We start from the raw sequence: 17528 nt of genomic DNA on the forward strand, positions 1-17528 counted from the left end.
TTAGCAGCTAAATGCTCTGGTGTGTCATTCATTTTGTCCGTCTCCTGTTTGGTGCCAGGCAGGTCGCGTACAGTGGGTTTATCAGAGCTTTCCTCTTGAAAACAGCTGTCTACTGTGGCTGGAAACAAGGTTAATGAGGGCAGTGAAGCAAAACTATACATTTGCAGGCTAGAATACCACAGATAGGCCCTAAGTCAAAATGAAGGTTAAAAGCATCAGATGATGCTGTACAGAAATATCATACCAATGCACAAAACCACATTTAGGTTTCAGGGCCCTATGGTGGGTTAGTCCAGTCCTGAGAACAGTACACCATGACAGAGTAGGTCTATAAAAGCAGACACATGCAAGTGTAAATTAAAGTCATTGCAAAAACAGATGAGATTTATGATCACAAAGGACTACAAAAATATATACAAACTCTCATTTGCATGATGTATGGCATGCAGAGTTTAAATACACTACAATATGAAAATTCAGGTTAGCACTGATGTTTCTTGAATAGCCAAATTCAGTGTTCATGTAAAAGCACCATAGGTTGTTACGTCTTTGAAATTAGTTCTGATAATTAAAATGGTTGCGCTGTTTGTCCAACTGGCACTGGTCAAACACCCCAAGCTCCACTACAACTGTTAGTTGACATAATTTGCTTGTGGATACACCAGAGGGATTGACAGGCTACATAATTACTCTCCAGTGACAGAGTATCATTGTCACTGTCAGCTGGCCATGTAATGGAACCTCTGAGCTATAAAAGACAGTGATTCACCCCACAATCCACTTTACACCACCAGGCTGCCAGCCTTTAACTCCAAGCATCACTGTGGCGCTCCATGGTTGCTTAGCAACTAAAGGAAATTGGAGGTGCCTTTGAATTAGGGCATTTTAAGAGGTGATTTATATGAAGACCTTGATGATAAATGTCTCCATAAGTCTGGAATTTTCTACTGGCTATTTCTATGTATTCGTCATTGGACGTTCTAATTCTGGTCACAGACTCTGCAGCGTCACAGAGCTGCAGATCTTGCGCCTGCTGTTGTATGAGACTGTGGTTCTTTGCTCGATGCAGAGTACATTTTTATGTTATAGTGCAAAAGCAGAGGAAGGGAGCATGGCCTGTTTCCATGACACCATAAACAGGAAATGGGAAGGGCCCAGTGCTGCCAGAGGAGTCTAAATCAGCATGGAGGTTGCCAGAGAGGTCAGAACTTTCCCATAATGAGAGTTTGTGTACTCAGAGTGACAGACACACACAAACCCAGACTCAAACACAGTTACAAACACACAAGTAAAATTCACAAAATTTAAACCACCAATGCTCAACACTAATTCTATCCATATACTTTTTGCTCTTTCCTTTCTCTTCCTGGAAGGGAAAAAAATTTGTCCCTCTCACTTCCCCTCAGTACTAGAGAGCAGGAGTGAAGCTGTGGCGGTTCTTTTGGTGGTCTCTTCCATGCAGGTCCCATCCCCAAGTCACCATGCCAACCTGTGTGAGGAGGAGGTTTAGCTGCAGGCCCAAAGAGACTTGATGAGGTCCTGGGATAATTAGCAGCTCATTATGGAGCCCAGTGAATAGGCCAATGAGCTCCAGGCGCCACAAGGGAGAGAGCGCAATGGAAAACGCACAGGATCTGACATCAAAGGAAAGCCCGCACTTTTTAGATCACATAATACAGAGGAGAGAGAGATTGGGAAAGAAAATATGAAAATATTCCTCTCCATTCACACCTACAAATATAGCTCATAATCCCCATTTTTAAGCCAGTGTGTGTGTGTGTGTGTGTGTGTGTGTGGGTGGGTGGCTGTGTGCATGTGTGTGTGTGTCAGTCAGTTATCTCTGCGTCACACCAATCTGAGTATTTTTTCTCCCCCAGAGGCCTTAGTTGCTCCACAAATGCATGAAACACACGCCTACACACACGCACACACAGACATATGTGCACACAACTCACACAACGATTCCACTCTTAAAGTTAAGCTCTCATAAAGTATGGGAACACAGTGTCAGTGCTGCGGATCCCCAGTTAAGCTATCTGTCTATCATCCCCATTCCTGTCCCTGTATCTCACCGTGTTGGCTGTGCCTCTGTTTGGCATGCAAGCAGACACTAGTCACAGTCTAAACCATGCACATCGCTGCACCAGGTGACCCATATTGCATTGCGACTGACTTTAACCATGCACAAGTTTCATTTTGTGTGTACATGTGTGCCCCTGAATATGCACCTACTCCTTCCTGACAGTGAAATGCGCCAGTAATGTTAATACTGCTACACTGTAGAATATGAATAACATGTCACGTATAGTATTATTTGAAATTGATATTTCACATGTATTGTAGCTACATGATGTGCCATTATTTATTATTGTGGCTGTTTGATATTGCTGGAGCGGTGCTAGTTGATCAAAGTGAAAACTGAATCCATCTCTCTGATTTTCAGCATCCTGTGGACCAAAATCCTCCTGGGTGGGAACCACATTAGTCACAGTTATGGACAAGTATCAGTCTACAGAGAGCACTTGTGGCCACAGCATGGAATACTATATGACCTAGATTTGATGTTTATGGAAATGTACTGAAATGTGCTGCAATGGAGCCATGCACTCGAGAAATGCATAGCAAAGTGTAAAGAAAAAGCTGTAGATTCAATATTCATTTGTCACAACACTAGAGGGCGCTACTCTTCCACATAGTTGTCTTACTGCCACAGGACAGGCTTGTCTCTGTCTCCTGTCTTCAGGTCTTAATGTTTGTGTGAAGTGTGGCATTGATTTTGATAGAATGGAAATGAACATTTTAGAAATAAAACATTCATAAAAATTATTTTGGTATCACTCAATCTTGCAATGTTTTTTTTCTTCATCTCTGTCATGTGTGTCAAGACTGCAGCACCTACCCCCCCTAGTGGTGGTGAAGGCAAAAGAATTGAGTACTGTGGAAATAGTGTTTATATTAATAGGGTGTAACTTTTTAGAAACTGCATGCTAATTCAGTTTTTCTAAGGCTTTATTCTTCAGATGCAAATGTACCAAAGGAAAAAGAAGAAGATAATGACAAAGAAATCTGCAGTTTTAATAATGAAGACTGCATTAAATATGTTCTGTTAATGAAAATAAGCTACTTTCAGGAAGCTTCACAGTGAGTTAACAAACTTCACTCCCAGCTTCCTTTTTTTTTTGCACTACTGGCAAATGATGAAGTAATCTGTGATTTTCTGACTGCCTACACCAGAGGTGCCCAAACTGTTCCACAAAGGGCCAGGTGGCTGCAGGTTTTTGTTCCAACTAAGCAGCAGCACACCAGACTTCACTCATTTAATCAACTGATCTCAGTCTTCAGACAGTTGATTGGTCAAACTGTGTGCTCTTGATTGGTTGGAACAAAAACCTGCAGCCACACGGCCCTTTGTGGAACAGTTTGGACACCTCTGGCCTACACTATTGTGACCCTCATCACATGGCAAATACGACAAACACCAAACACTCTGTTCTAATTCTAAACACCAGTCAGAAGTTGATTAAAAAGGTTTGTTTAATTTAACAGAAATTGTCAGACAAAGGCACGTAATCCATGAAAATACAACGGATTGATCACACAGTGCACTGGAGATGAAAACAGAATGTAAACCAGATCTATAGTTCTGCAGGTAAAACTTCCTCAAATATGTCAAAACAGGAACAAAAAAACAAAATGATACATTTTGTAGATGATCAGTAGAACAACAGAGAAACAACATCAAACATCAACACAAATATGTTACAATGGCAGACAAACATTAAAAAGTGGTCCGTGGCTTCATGTGATATCCTCATAGGCAATGTTCATAAGACAAACATGAAATAACACATTAGTCAGTCCATAAAATAGGCTCATAGTTAATCACTTAGAGCCCGTAACGTACTCCTCTGCCATCACTGGAGTACTGAAGGCTGTTTGTTGCTTATTTGTTTAAAAAAAACAAAAAAACGGGGAATAGCATTTTTCCTCAGAATAATGCTTTGTATCACAGTATAACCCATCGTCTCTCAATCACATTATTAGTAAAAGACAAACATCAAACTGGACAAAATCCATAAGACACGTAAATACAGAGAGCAGAGCGTCTGACTCTGTTTTTGTGTGTTTGGGTGTGTGCGCATGTGTGACTGCACTGGTGAGCTAGCATGTGTTGATATTACCACGCTACCAGCGCAGTGATGTAGTTGAATTGATTTTTGGCCCTTGAGAGACGAGACAGCTGGTCTTATCAGAGCCCAGCAGCGGCCTCGGTGATTATGGATCTCTCATGCCAACATTACTGACACTTACCCCTCCCTCCCAGCACCAACACCCTGTCACTGTACATCACTGACGTAATACACTCACTCCTAAAAGAATCATTTCAAAAACGACGCTCTTAAAAATCATATATATTGCACTTTAAAAAACAGGAACAGTATACAGAAGAACTTTAAGAGATGACTGACCACACAGGGCAGACAAGTCAATGAAAAGGAAAAAAAAGACACTAAACATCAAAAAACACAGGATGTGCATTTCATCTGTGCTTTATAGGTTCCTCATTAAATTGCAACATTTTAAGATAAATGCTTATTCATCTTTTTTCTGAAGTTAGGTTTGAAAATTGATACCACTCTCATGTCTTTACAGTAAATATGGAGCTAACACCAGAAGCCTGTTAGCTTAGCTTAGCCCAAAGACTGGAAACAGGAGGAAACAGCTAGCCTGGCTCAGTCTGAAGATAACCAAGTCCACCTACCAGCACCTAAACATCATTCACAATATGTTATGGTTTAATGCTAAGCTCAGCTAAAAGGCAGCTGGTTGTATCTTATTATTTACTATACAGAACTAACAGTGGTATCGATGTTCTCATATAACTCTCAGCAAGAACGCAAATAAGCAAATTTTCCAAAATGTCCAGCTAATTCTTCTTATCATTTCATAACTGTGGCCAACGAGATACCAAGCTTGAGGTTATCTCTGTGTCTACATGTGCATGCCTGCAAAAGTTTGATAGATATTAAAGTTGAGCTGAAGCAAAATGAGAAAAATGTCTCAGTTTTACCTCATCTGTGGATTATTTCCCTGGAAAGCGTGGTAAAGAGTGAGTCCCATGCTCTGTGATGATTTCTGAATAATCACTGGGGAAGTAACAAGATTTACTGTTATATAAATATTATTTTAAAGGTTAAATGAAATCATTAGTTACACACATTCAAGTTCTACACAAGAAAATCACCAAAATTTCATTTCAGTCTGACTTTTAAAAAACAGTGACTTCTGTAAATGCATGGCGATCGTGTCTTCTGACGATTGTACAACCAATCATCTTAGACAGTCCTGTCCTGACAACTGACAGCGTCCATGTCGTTTTCAATATCTTCTCTTTACTCTTTATCAGGCAAGCACCAGCATCCTGTCTATGGCGTGCTGTAAACGGTCCCAGTTCTTCCAGAATATGGTCAAAAAACAAATCCCCAGAAAGGTAGCTACCACATGGTATCGGCTCCTCATCAGCGGAGCGGCAAACTTGGCAGCAGTGGAGACACACACCAGGATGACGGTGATAATGGCCAGCATGATGTTGATGCTCTTCCCCAGCAAGACTCGGGCATCATGGCTCTCAAGCTGTACTGTCTGCTGCTGCTGCTGCTGCTGAAGCTCCAGCTTGGACACTCGAGTCTGACACGACTCAAGGGCTTCCTGAAAAAGACAAGAGAGAGACTTTGTGGACCTGAAGTGGCTAAAGGGCATTTTGCTGACCTTTTTATCTGCAATTACCCAAATTCCCCAAAATGATTAATCATGTATCAGCAGAAAGACATGAGGACAGAGAAGCACATTTGTGTTCATAAATGTCAAATGACATGACATTTGTTTTGTCGAGTGTTATTTGATGAAAGGAACCATTACGCACAGGCAACTAATATAGTGCCTATAAAAAGTTTTCACCCCTTGGATATTTTCCCCTTTTATTGCTTTTATAAATGGAATCCTGATCAATATATTTGTCTTATTATAAGAATTTACGAAAAAACAAAAAACCTCTTTAACGTCAAAGTGAAAACAGATTTCTACAAAGTAATGTCAGTGAATAAAAAATCTATAATCTATAAAATAAAATAAGCGATTGCATAAATATTCACCCCCTTTGAAGTGACTGACCAAAATCAATAGAGGTCCAGCCCATTGTTGAAGAAAGCTTGTAATATTGATCATGATTCCATTTCTAAAAGCAATAAAAGTAGGAAACATCCAAGGGGGGTTTTATAGACACTGCACATTCACCTCTGTATGGACAACATCCGTATCAATGGATGCCAGACAAGCTTCGCCACTGTGTTGAGATTTTAATCAGAGATCTACTGATTCATCAGCATATCATATTTTTTTGAACCCACCTAAGTGGCTGTAGTCAACATATGGATTGAATAGATTCACTGTCATATACCTGTATATCCCTGGCTCTTTCATGTGCCTGGTAGGCCACCCTCTCCTCAATGCTGGCCAGTTCTTGCTTCAAATCAGCCATTTCATGCTGGTGAAGCTCAGTCAGGTCGTTCAGTTGGTCTTCCAAACGCTCATACCTAGAAATCAATGCAAGAGATGCAGAAATACTGTAAATATTATAAATGATCATTTATTTATAAACAGATTCTTATATGTGATTTTTACATGTTTATATGAATAGTAATTTTGTCTATTGTCAATGTGGCAATAGACACAATATTAGATATCAGACCACATAGTGTATTATGTAAGGACAATGAAAAATTAAGTAATATAAACATACCTGTATCGCTCCTCCTGCAGTGTTTGGCTGATGATGCCATACTCTCTCTTGAACTGAGCCTTTAGCTCCTCTATATCCTCCTCCAACTGGCTCTGGGCATCTTTGATCTCCCTCACCTCCTCCAGGCTCAGGGCCAGTCTGCTCTGATCATCTCCCCCTGCTGACTGCCCCTGGCTGTTGCCCTGACTTTGCGTCTGCCCCGCTGACACTCCTCCCCCCGATGGGTTCCCATTACTTTCTGCTGAAATAGAAGCACTCCCTGAGGAGCACTCGTCATCACTGGGATACTTGGGCTTGCCTACCATAGAGGTGCTGCTACTCAGCCCCTTTCCTGCACTGTCAGTGGGCAATGGAGATGAAGCGTCGAGAGTAGTCTTGAGATGAGCAATGTTGTCAGCGCTACCAAACTTGTTCCTGATGAGGTTGGCAAACTCTCTGGGCTTGCTGAAGAAGAAAGGAGGGGAGAGAGAAACACCCGGTCCGATGGTCTTGATCTTGTCCATGGTCGGGTGCCGGCCACTGCCAGTCATATCCCTCAGCAGTTCTCTCGGTGACTCCCTTGGTAGGGTGCTGTGTTTGACAGTGGAAGGGTGAGAGGATGTGCCGTGATGGATTTCACTGTCTTTCATCTTTCGATGATACTGCTCCAGCTTCTTTTGCATCTGAGCAATGTTTTGAGCCGATTTCTGGTTCTTCTTCTCAAACACCTGCTTAATGCGCCCCACCTGCTGCTTGTCTGCACTGTTCATCAGCTTCAAATACTCAGCTACATTCTCATCTCGTGCCGTTTGCTCAATTTTCAGCTGTTCTGTGACTTTCAGTATCTTCTGCTGGAGGTTGTCCAAGCAAGAACGACTACGTTGGACCTCAAAACCAAGAGCAGGACCAGGACTTCCATCGCTGAGGTCCAGATCCAGATTGTTCTCTGAAGAACCCCGCCGCATTGACACAGGGATGCCCAGAAAACTGCCCTCAGTGCTCCGATCCTACAAGGAGGAGAAGTAAAGATATTAAAAATGGAGCATAGACAGCAATGACCTAAATCTACGGCAAAGGGGTAATCCAGGCGAATAAACATATGACCTACAAGTCAAATTCAATGCATTTAAAATGTGAGCCCAAAGTGTAATGACATTATTTTTCAAATCAGGCCTTATGTTCTAGTTTTTAGCCTTCAGGCAGTTTACGATACAGTATTTTATTCACTAATAATACTGTCTCTAATAAAGATCTTAATCACGTCATCTGCATAGTGATACAGTTACACTTATCTAAAGTACCTATCAGGAGGTAAAATGAAGATGAGCATCCTTAACTGTCCATCACAATCTACAATGACACTGCATAACTACATGCGGCCAACTGCAGGCAGTGTATGTTTGGGCAAAGTTGAACTAATAAGCAGTTTACTTCAAAGAGTTTAACAGATGGTTTCAAATGAATGGTTTTGATAACTAGATTAAATTGTCTTTTTTATTATTATTATTTGCTCTGATGGTATTTCTATGCCCTGCAGACTCAGTTGTAGATGTGTCTATATTGGTGTCGCTGCTCCTTCTTGCCTCTACAAAGTGGCTACCGATTAGAATGTTACGAATGATGGTCAAAATAATGAACATAGGAACAAGGTTGTAAAAATGTAATTTTCCTTTAATGGTCTTTTTTCACTTGTTTTAATATACAGTATGTCCACATAGTTCTTTGCCTCTGCACTATTCTCCTACACTGATATTGCCAATGTGAGACCATCTGGGTGTGTATGTAATGCTCTTATTTGGCACATATGTTACGTTTTAGCTGCCAGAATTTAATCCTGTTTGTTTAAAGTATAGCACACAGATGACACCGATGACAAGATTCACATAACAGCTATTAATGCGTGTGAAAGAAGTGGAGCGTGCACATAGGATGTAGGTCAGTGATAATGTCACACAAGGGCACAAGGCTGAGGAAATCCCTTTTCCAGACAATGTCCCCTACTTTTACAGTAAATTACCATTTTCCTAATAGAGGCTCAGCATTACACTCAGTTTGCAACCAATGTGTCAACAGTTCATTTGTTCTCTGCTGTAGATTTGAGGAAGTGAAATAGAATAAATATAGGTAGAGTAAGCAACTTTAACTACGGGAGGAAACCCTAAGACTTTCCATAAAGAGGAAACTGAAGAAAGCTTTAATTAGGTTTAAGAGCAGCATTTTTAGAGCAGAAGTGTCACTTTGAGTGTAATAGCACTGAAATGTAACAATGGTCTAAGAAGTATCTGAATCTTGCAAGCTGATCACGGTACAAGGCCAGAGTAATGACAGGTAAGCTGATAAAACCTAATACAAAGTGTTGTACAACAAGCACTGTGGGCTGTACAAAGCTGCACTAATCCTTAACAAATGTAACACTGCTAGTTTCAAGCAAATAAACAGATCACGGCTAACTCAAGCAGACTTAGGCTTCAATCCTGCTTAGCATTTCCACATACTAGTACGTCATAGTTACATATTGCAAGCTAAGGACCTTTACAATTGACTAATGCATCTAGTTCCTCACACACTGACGCTCCTTGACACATGACTGTCAGGTGGAACTCAAGACAGGGTTTACTAATAATAAGAATATTATGTATGGCTGGACATTTACTGGTGTACACACTGAGTGATATAAAGCTGATGCTCAAACTAAAACAAAAACAAATTTCACAGGACTATTCCTCTCTTAATTCAGTTTGATTTAACTTATCCAGTTATTCATGTACTTTCCCATTTACTTGCCGTTGGCACAGTGAGCTCACACTCAATCAACTAGTCAAACCTGTTTGTGAGGCAGATAAGGTGAGCAACAGGAATTCAAGGTATCATCTCTGACTTCTCTCTTTATTCCTACAATGTTTAACCATAATGTGCAACAAAGAAACAGCTTTGTACTTGTTTTTCACCATGCTATCAGCATGGCTTTAAGAGTGTCAGTCTGTCATATCAGATATCCAAGTTCATGACCTGCTAAACTAATGACATATTTGGTGCTAATTAGCAAATGTCAACATGCTAACATGCTAAATTAAGATAGTAAATGGTAATGGTTATGCCAGCTGAACATCAGCATGTTCACATGGTCACTGTAAGCATGTTGCCATGCTAGCATTAGCATTTAGTTCAAAGCACTGCTGTGCTACAGGCTAAAACCACAGCTTTAACAGGCTGCTAGTCTCTATGTGCCAGTCATTATACTGTACATACATCAATAAGTATATTTTATGTGTAGAGTGTGAGCAGAGAATACCATGCTTATTTCTACAAGCATGCCTTGGGCATTTCAGCCTCTGTCCTCATCCCATTCTCTCCCCCTCTCTGGCATCTGTCCTCCTTGAACACAGGACTCTTTCTCTCCAGAGAAAAAAGCACACTTTGTCATGTCCTACCTCTGCTCTGTCCAGGACTCTGATGGGCGAGCTGCTGCATATGGATTCATTGGCCTGACGTAGCCTATAGCCTGAGGAGCCTTGCACCCAATCGCAATCCCTCTCCTGCCAGAGACCATGCAGTATCTCTTGTTAAAACAGGCTCACATGTAAGCTGCGCTTTTGTCAAACCTGTTTGTCATACAAAAGACAGACAAGCATAATATCCTCCTTCTTCAAGAGGACGTGTAGGGCAGGCTGTATTGTAGGTTGCTCATATTACCCAGTCTTTTTAGTTTTCAAACAAGAAATACAAAGAACTGCCTGTTCGACCCAACTGCTTTTGACTGCATGCTATTTCTGTAGTACTGGAACAAAACTAGATCCTCAGGCACTCTCCCACCTCTAGCTTTTATTTTGAAATGTTCAATATTCTCCTCTGTAGCATTAGGGGCCAACTAGGGTCTAAGTTTATTGCTTCGAGGTGTGGTGATATCATAAAGAGGCGATGAGAGTAAAATAGATGAAACAGAGACCCAGCAACTATTAATGAATCACTGCTGAGGCCTGCAACAAAAGCAGACCTTTACAGGGGTGGGAGACCCTTGGAAAGAGCATCGGCACAACTTCCATAGTCACACTCATGCACCTGGAGTAGAGAACATCAAGCCAAAATTGTATTACACAGCTGGAATGAGAGGCAAATGCTTTGTCTTATAAAAACAAGATGGCTTTTGGCAGAATGAGGCCTGATTCATGAGAGCAGCTCAGATAACACAGATAACACAACCCAGATGTTTTACACACACAAGAACCCAAAAGCAAGTTTGGGAAATCTGACAATTTCCTGATAAAAGATTCTAAAAAAATTGTACCATTTCAATTTAATAAGCCAATTTCCACTGCCACTGCTGCTACTCAAGATTTCTGACTGACTGCTGGAGCAATCTGAGGATCTCTCTGGATGAGTGGCTCTGCTAAATGAATTAACCTCATGCTGATGAAAATATCCTCCCAAATCTGCTGAGGAGCTGCCCTACTTTTCACTCCATTTCTCCCAAACACTTATGCAGGCATTCTCTAGGGGATGTTTAGGTAGGAGGGTGAAACGGGGTAAGGATTGAATGTCTTTGTGGACGGCTGGAGTTGACAGAGGGGGTGAAAGCCCAGTAACTAAGGGAAAGGCTGCTACAACACAGCAGATGGCAGCGGTAACGTCTGACAGGTAGGTGGACTGTCCTAAACTGAGAGATAACAAACCTAACCAAGTTAGAGTTTGATGAGACTGTGGTACCAGAAACCTTTTCTTTAGTCATCTCACAATAAACTATTGAAACTGTTGTATTGAAATTAACATGCCAGGCATACACCCACTTCTGTGTGACTCACCCAATGGTGTTAGTGTGTCAGTAGAGCAGAAGAAAAGACAGACAGTGGGAGAAAAAAAACTGAAAGCTACAGAAACTGAGACGGATAAGAGATAAGAGGACAGGAACAGAACAAAGAGAGGATGGTCCCAAACACAGCTCAGCAGCACATATCATCCCAATCATCACCATCATCATCATGTCCACCAACAGGATCCACAGGAGTCCTCTGTGCCCTCAGGGTGCCTCCCTCACACCTCAGCCCTGTATGAGCCCCCTGTCCCCCACGCTGGCCTACATAGCACACAGCGTCTGTCCAGCACTATGACCCATTTAATATGCTCTGACCTCTCTAGACAGCATAACATAAAGATCCAACTGCATTAGCCTCAATCTTAACCCAACAAGGGCAAGCCATGTGTTGTTCTGCTTGAGAAATCCACCCAAATCTTGGCTACTTTTTGGGGCCAAAGTCGGGGAAGTTGATAGAAACTGCAGCTCTGCTCTGTTCTGCAGTGCCAACACTCTTTGGATCAATGATCTAGTTAGTGATTCAATTTTTTATGCAAAAAGACGCTACACTCGCCTGCCCACTGCAGCACCAGAAGAAACAAGAAGCAAGAATCAAGAAGAAACATCCAAGTCCTGAACTAGAGCACTGCACTGAAAGCACACAAATTATTTAGATCTGGGTGGGTACAATGTGGGTGTATTCTAAATACTCAGCTGTGTTAGTGGAATAAATATTGGTTCAGATTAGCAGAACATACAGAAACTGGGCCGGTTTCTTGCTAAACTCACTGTCCCTCCCTGTCTGGGGGGTTGTTGCTAAAACTACAGACAACACATGTTATGAGAACAGGAAGGCACTGTCCCTGTTACGAGGAAGTAATGTTTTTAAGTACTCACACGATTGCAGCTGTAATCTGGTGAAACCACCAGTTTGCAATTCAGGGTCAGGACAAAATACATGCTAATACAAGTAGGTGGTCGGTGGTAATACAAGGTGTTTACAGTGATCTGAAAACAAAAGAACTGATCAAAATAATGAGTCTCTGGGGTGTGGTACCCAGGGTGGCACTTATTTGATATTCTCTGTAATTGCCTGTGTGCACCCCAAATGAACACACACACACACACACACACACACACACACACACACACACACACACACACACACACAGGGCAATAGAGCTGGCATACTCATTGAGATGGAACAAAACCGTCCCTTCAATGGAGAACAGAACCACAGAGGGGAAGAAACCCGCAGTGCTTATTGGTATTCCTTCCAGCTGATCCTCATGGATACAGGCACTCTCCCACTCAGGGCTCACACAGGGAAACGGGAAGAAAACCAGAGGCAGAAAGAGTGAGAGCGACAGGGAGCACATCTTTGATTGTAGTCAAAAAGCTGACCCAATGTCTCCTCCTCCTCTCATCTGCTTCCCACAGCTGCCTATGTGGTCACACTCTGATTGCTTTCTTCAGAGGAAAAACTGTTTGCCTCATCAGAATCAAAGAGGGAAAAAAACTAGAAACAGAGTTTCGAGTCTTGAGTTTTCTGAATGACTAATCCCCCAGAGGTCAGTGGAATGAACTTCTTAAGACGTATTCACTATTATCTCATGGACAAGCTGGTCCAGGACTAAATCAATAGCCCATTAACACTCCCAGCGTCTGCTTGCCCCCGTGGACTGGGAGAGTATTGAATGGGATTCAATTAAGATAAATATGCAGCTATATTCAATGCACTGATTCAAAAAGAGAAAGTGAATAGCGCCAATGAGTAATCAGTGTTGGGTAAGAGTCAAGCAGCTCATTAGCCAAGAAAAACATAATAGACCTAAAAAAGAGAATACAAAAGGAGAACAATAGTCTCCATTTAATGATTCACAACATACAGAACACAGAAAATTAAAAGGTTGCCTTTTATGCATAAATGACGCCTAATGTGCTTTCCTTTGTCTGGTGACGCGAATGTACGACAACCATTACAGGTAAAGCATGAGGTTCAGATAAAGATATGTCATTGAGAAATGGCACACAAATCTCTACATAGCCAGTGAGGGTTAAAGACATTTTCTGGAAACGAGCCACTCAAACTGAATTGTTGCATCATCTTTGGCCTCTAACCCACTATATCTTCTGCACAATGGCTTTTTGAGAAACAACACTGGAATGTTATTTGCGGCCAACAAAAGGAGGAAAAGCACAATTACACAGTTCAGCAGTAATAAACCAGCCAAAGAGTCAGATATTTCATTCCATTATATTGTTTTGATGGTTATACAGTAGCTTCAGAAAGTATTCAGACCCCTTCACTTTTGCACATTTTATTGTGTTGTTGACTTCATTTTAATACATTTTTGTTTGTTTGTTGGTTTGTTTGTTGATTTGTCAGCAGAATTACACAAAAAGTACTGAACAAATTTGCACCAAGCTTGGTGGAGAGGTCAGAGTAAGGATACAGTTAAAAGGGGCAGGTACAGGAATTTTTTTATCACTTGGAGGTGGAGGTTTGTGCTCTGCTGAGCACCATTCTAGTTTACAAAAGTATTCAGATCCTTGGCTGTGATACACCAAATTGAGTATGGTGAGGTGGTTCCCATTTGCTGTAATTTTCCTTGAGACGTGTTTAGGACTTGATTGGAGCCCACCTGTGGCTAACTGAATTGATTGGACATTGTTTAGAAGGCACACACCTGTGTCAGGTCCCACAATTCACAGAGCATGTCAGGACAAAAACCAAGGCATGAAGCCCAAGGAACTCTCTGTAGAATGCCAGGATAAGATTGTGATGAAGCACAGATCAGGGCAAGGGTATAAAACCATTTTTAAAGCTTTGAGTGTTCCCAGCAGCACAGTGGCCTCAATAACTGAAATGGAGGAAGTTTGGAACCACCAGGACTCTTCCTAAAGTTACGGAGTAACCTAAAAGGGCTTTTGTCAGGGAGGTGACCAAGAATTGAGAACAGTCACTCTAACAGAGCTTCAGAAGTTGGAAAGACTGCAGCTGCATCACTGCAGCTCTCCATCAATCATCAATCATTCCTCAAAATATGTTCTCACTTTGTCATTATGATTTATTGAGTGAAGATTGATGGATAGATTTTATCTTTAAAATCAAATCTACAACATAATAAAATGTGCAAAAAGTGAAGGGGTCTGAATACGTTCTGAAGCAACTGTGCCACAACTGTCTAATTACTTACTTGAGAAGCAAGCTCATATTATTCCTGTACAATTCTTTTAAGCTTTTCTCCATGGAAAAAGTTATTGATTTCATCAGATTATAAGAGTTAGTGTTACAGTTCTATCTGAAGTTGCGGTTGCTCACAGGGCAAGAGAGGAGTTTCAAGAAGAGCTAAACAGACCAAAGAAGACCTCTCCTTTGGGATGTATGATGCTAGCGACAGGTGAACAAAATGCCATCTCTGCCTCTGAAGACTAAAGGCAACTAAGTGACAGGCCTGAAGGCTCATACATATACTAGGAAGAGAAACAACATCTGACATGATACTTGGTTGACTTTCTGGTTGCACAAGAATCACACCTGACCGAGCATTCTTCTCTTCAGTGTCACTGTGACTGAGAGAACCCGGCTTTAAACACATACTCAGGTTTCTCTCCCTTTTCTGAGCTCCACACATTTACATACCCAACACCTGTTAGTGTTAGGTTAAAGGGTTTTCTGGGGGGAGTTTATTCATATCCTAATCAAGTATCTGAGGACAGATTGTTGTGTGTTGTCTAGATTGGTGAAGCTCCTTCAAGCAAATTAGAGATTTGTGTGAGTGATTTGACTTGACTCAGTCAATACTATGTTTCTAGATGAGGATGTAAAATAAGATCCATACTTTGACAGTAATCACATTCCTTTATTTTGTTCATAATCCCCTCTTTGCTTTGGGCTTAGAATAAATGTTTACATAACATTATTTATACACTTCATTTGGAAAAAATATTTGCATGTGGGGTGGTAAATAAAAAATGTGCAAGACAATACAATAAATGATTCAATAATATCATACTATATATTCTAAATGTCACTGTAAAAAATGTTAACGAGTTAAAAAAACAACAAATTAATTTCTGTTTAGACCATTACTTTTTCAATTTTATGGTAAGATTTGAAGCTGTAGTTTGTTGTACTGGTGTTGTACTGGACTGCATTATATTGGAAGTGAAATACTTTAACCATCATATTTAGTTGGAGGAGGACAAATATTAGAAACACTTGTAATCCAATAAAACATCATCACATACCATAGCATAAAATTACCATGTAGTTGAATCATCACCAAAAGGATGGATTTAAGTTCAAGATTTTAAGTATTTAACACTCAGAGTACTGTGGTGGATTGAAATGTACAGGGGTTTTTATTTTTCTTAGTCATTCAGTTTAGGTGTGTGTTAAAATGGCACCAAGATAGTCAGGCACAAAAATGCCTGGTAATTTTAACTAGAGCTGGAACATTTAGTTGATTAATCAATTAGTTGACTATAAAGAAAATTAATCATTCTAGTAATTTAAGTCATTAAATAACTTAAGCCCAAATCCCCACAATTCCCATTCACTGGATCCAGTTTCTCTAGTCTGAATGTTTACTGGTTTCTTAGTCTTGTGATTGTCAACTGGAACAGAAACAAATTTTAAGACATCATCTGGGACTCCGAGAACTTGTGGTTGCAAATTTTTCACTATTTTCTAACATGTAGACCAAATAATAATCGAGTAATCAGGAAAAACAATCGCCAGATTAATCGATAAAGGAAACAATAGCCTGTTTCAGACCTAACTGTAATCTCACGCAGCACAGAAAGATTATTGTCCCGTTTGATCATCGTCAAATATTTGGACAAACCCATCATGTCCCGACCAGCATTTTCTCTGTGTACACAGCACTCCAGAGTTTCCAGTGACAGACACTTAAAGACATCCTTATACCACAACATCGTCTCTATAAAAACGTGCCCTTTCTTCTGTGATATTTGCCCAGATGTATCACCGGGGTCACTGGGGCTCTTTGTTAGGAGAAATATGCAGCTGTAAACCGGCGCAGCTGTTGGTTTCACATGACGTGGAGCTGAACAGACAACAATGTGTCGCTGGTACAGTGCGGGACCTGCCGTTTATCAACACAACAACGCTGCAAAATGCACTCACATGATACTCACCATCCGGCTGCTGAGGTATTTCTCCACTTCAGACAAACTTCGCACGGACACGTTGGCGCTGGGCATAATAATCCCGTGTTAATGGCCAGCAAGGAGCTGATGGTTCTTCAATTCAAGATCAGGACTAGTTTACAACTACCGCCTAATTTTCTATCCATGTTTAGCCCCGGTTATCTCTTTCTCGCCCCCCTCTCTCTCTCTGTCTCTCGACGTACACACACACACACACACACACACACCCGAAAAACTCACACTGACTGCCCTCTCCAACATACAAAAACTGTGTGTGAACCCAAACTCCGCCTATTTCTCTCTGCAGGGTGGCAGCGAGCGAGGAGGGGTTAACTCTTTCAACACGTGCCCGTCAGTGGCAGATGAAACAGCCTCCTGATTTGCCTGTGAGGTGATCAAACGGAATTTCTGAAATAATTATATTAGTACAATATACCCATAATGGTAAGTGTGAGTTTAGTTTATATAGTCTTCGGACAATTAAATTAAAAAAGAGTTTGAAATCTCTTCATTATGCCGAAAGAAACCACATGAAAATTTTTATCAAATATTTTTGCAATGCTGTCCCAAATACAAGACCAGGTCCCATTTTACGCAGCGCACTGTTTACTTATGAGTGTAATGTAAAAGACTGTCAACAAACTATTCGATGTAAAAGATTCTTGTTATTTTTTTCATAAAACCAGCTCTGTCTCCATGCTTCGCAAAACACACGCCAGTCCCCCTCAAACATTCAAACCCGAAAACCCCAACAGACCATGGGAACAGTCCAACTGGCCCTTT

General features: G+C 41.0%; 1 protein-coding gene across 2 annotated transcripts; it reads right to left on the minus strand.

Annotated features, from left to right (window-relative positions):
- Positions 1 to 3516: 3516 nt before the first annotated feature.
- Positions 3517 to 16993, minus strand: LOC121182462 (transmembrane and coiled-coil domain protein 3-like). Of its 2 annotated transcripts, none has more exons than XM_041038976.1 (4): positions 16734 to 16993; positions 6800 to 7785; positions 6458 to 6593; positions 3517 to 5709 (listed from the first exon to the last, which is right to left on the minus strand). In XM_041038976.1, the coding sequence occupies exons 1-4, from the start codon at positions 16797 to 16799 to the stop codon at positions 5404 to 5406; spliced, it is 1494 nt and encodes a 497-aa protein (XP_040894910.1). In that variant the 5' UTR covers positions 16800 to 16993; the 3' UTR covers positions 3517 to 5403. The 2 variants fall into 2 exon arrangements, with proteins under 2 accessions (XP_040894910.1, XP_040894913.1); XM_041038979.1 differs by lacking the exon at positions 16734 to 16993 and adding an exon at positions 10210 to 10346.
- Positions 16994 to 17528: the final 535 nt, after the last annotated feature.

Source organism: Toxotes jaculatrix, chromosome 5 (assembly GCF_017976425.1).
Source record: "Toxotes jaculatrix isolate fToxJac2 chromosome 5, fToxJac2.pri, whole genome shotgun sequence".
Lineage (NCBI taxonomy): Eukaryota > Metazoa > Chordata > Actinopteri > Toxotidae > Toxotes > Toxotes jaculatrix.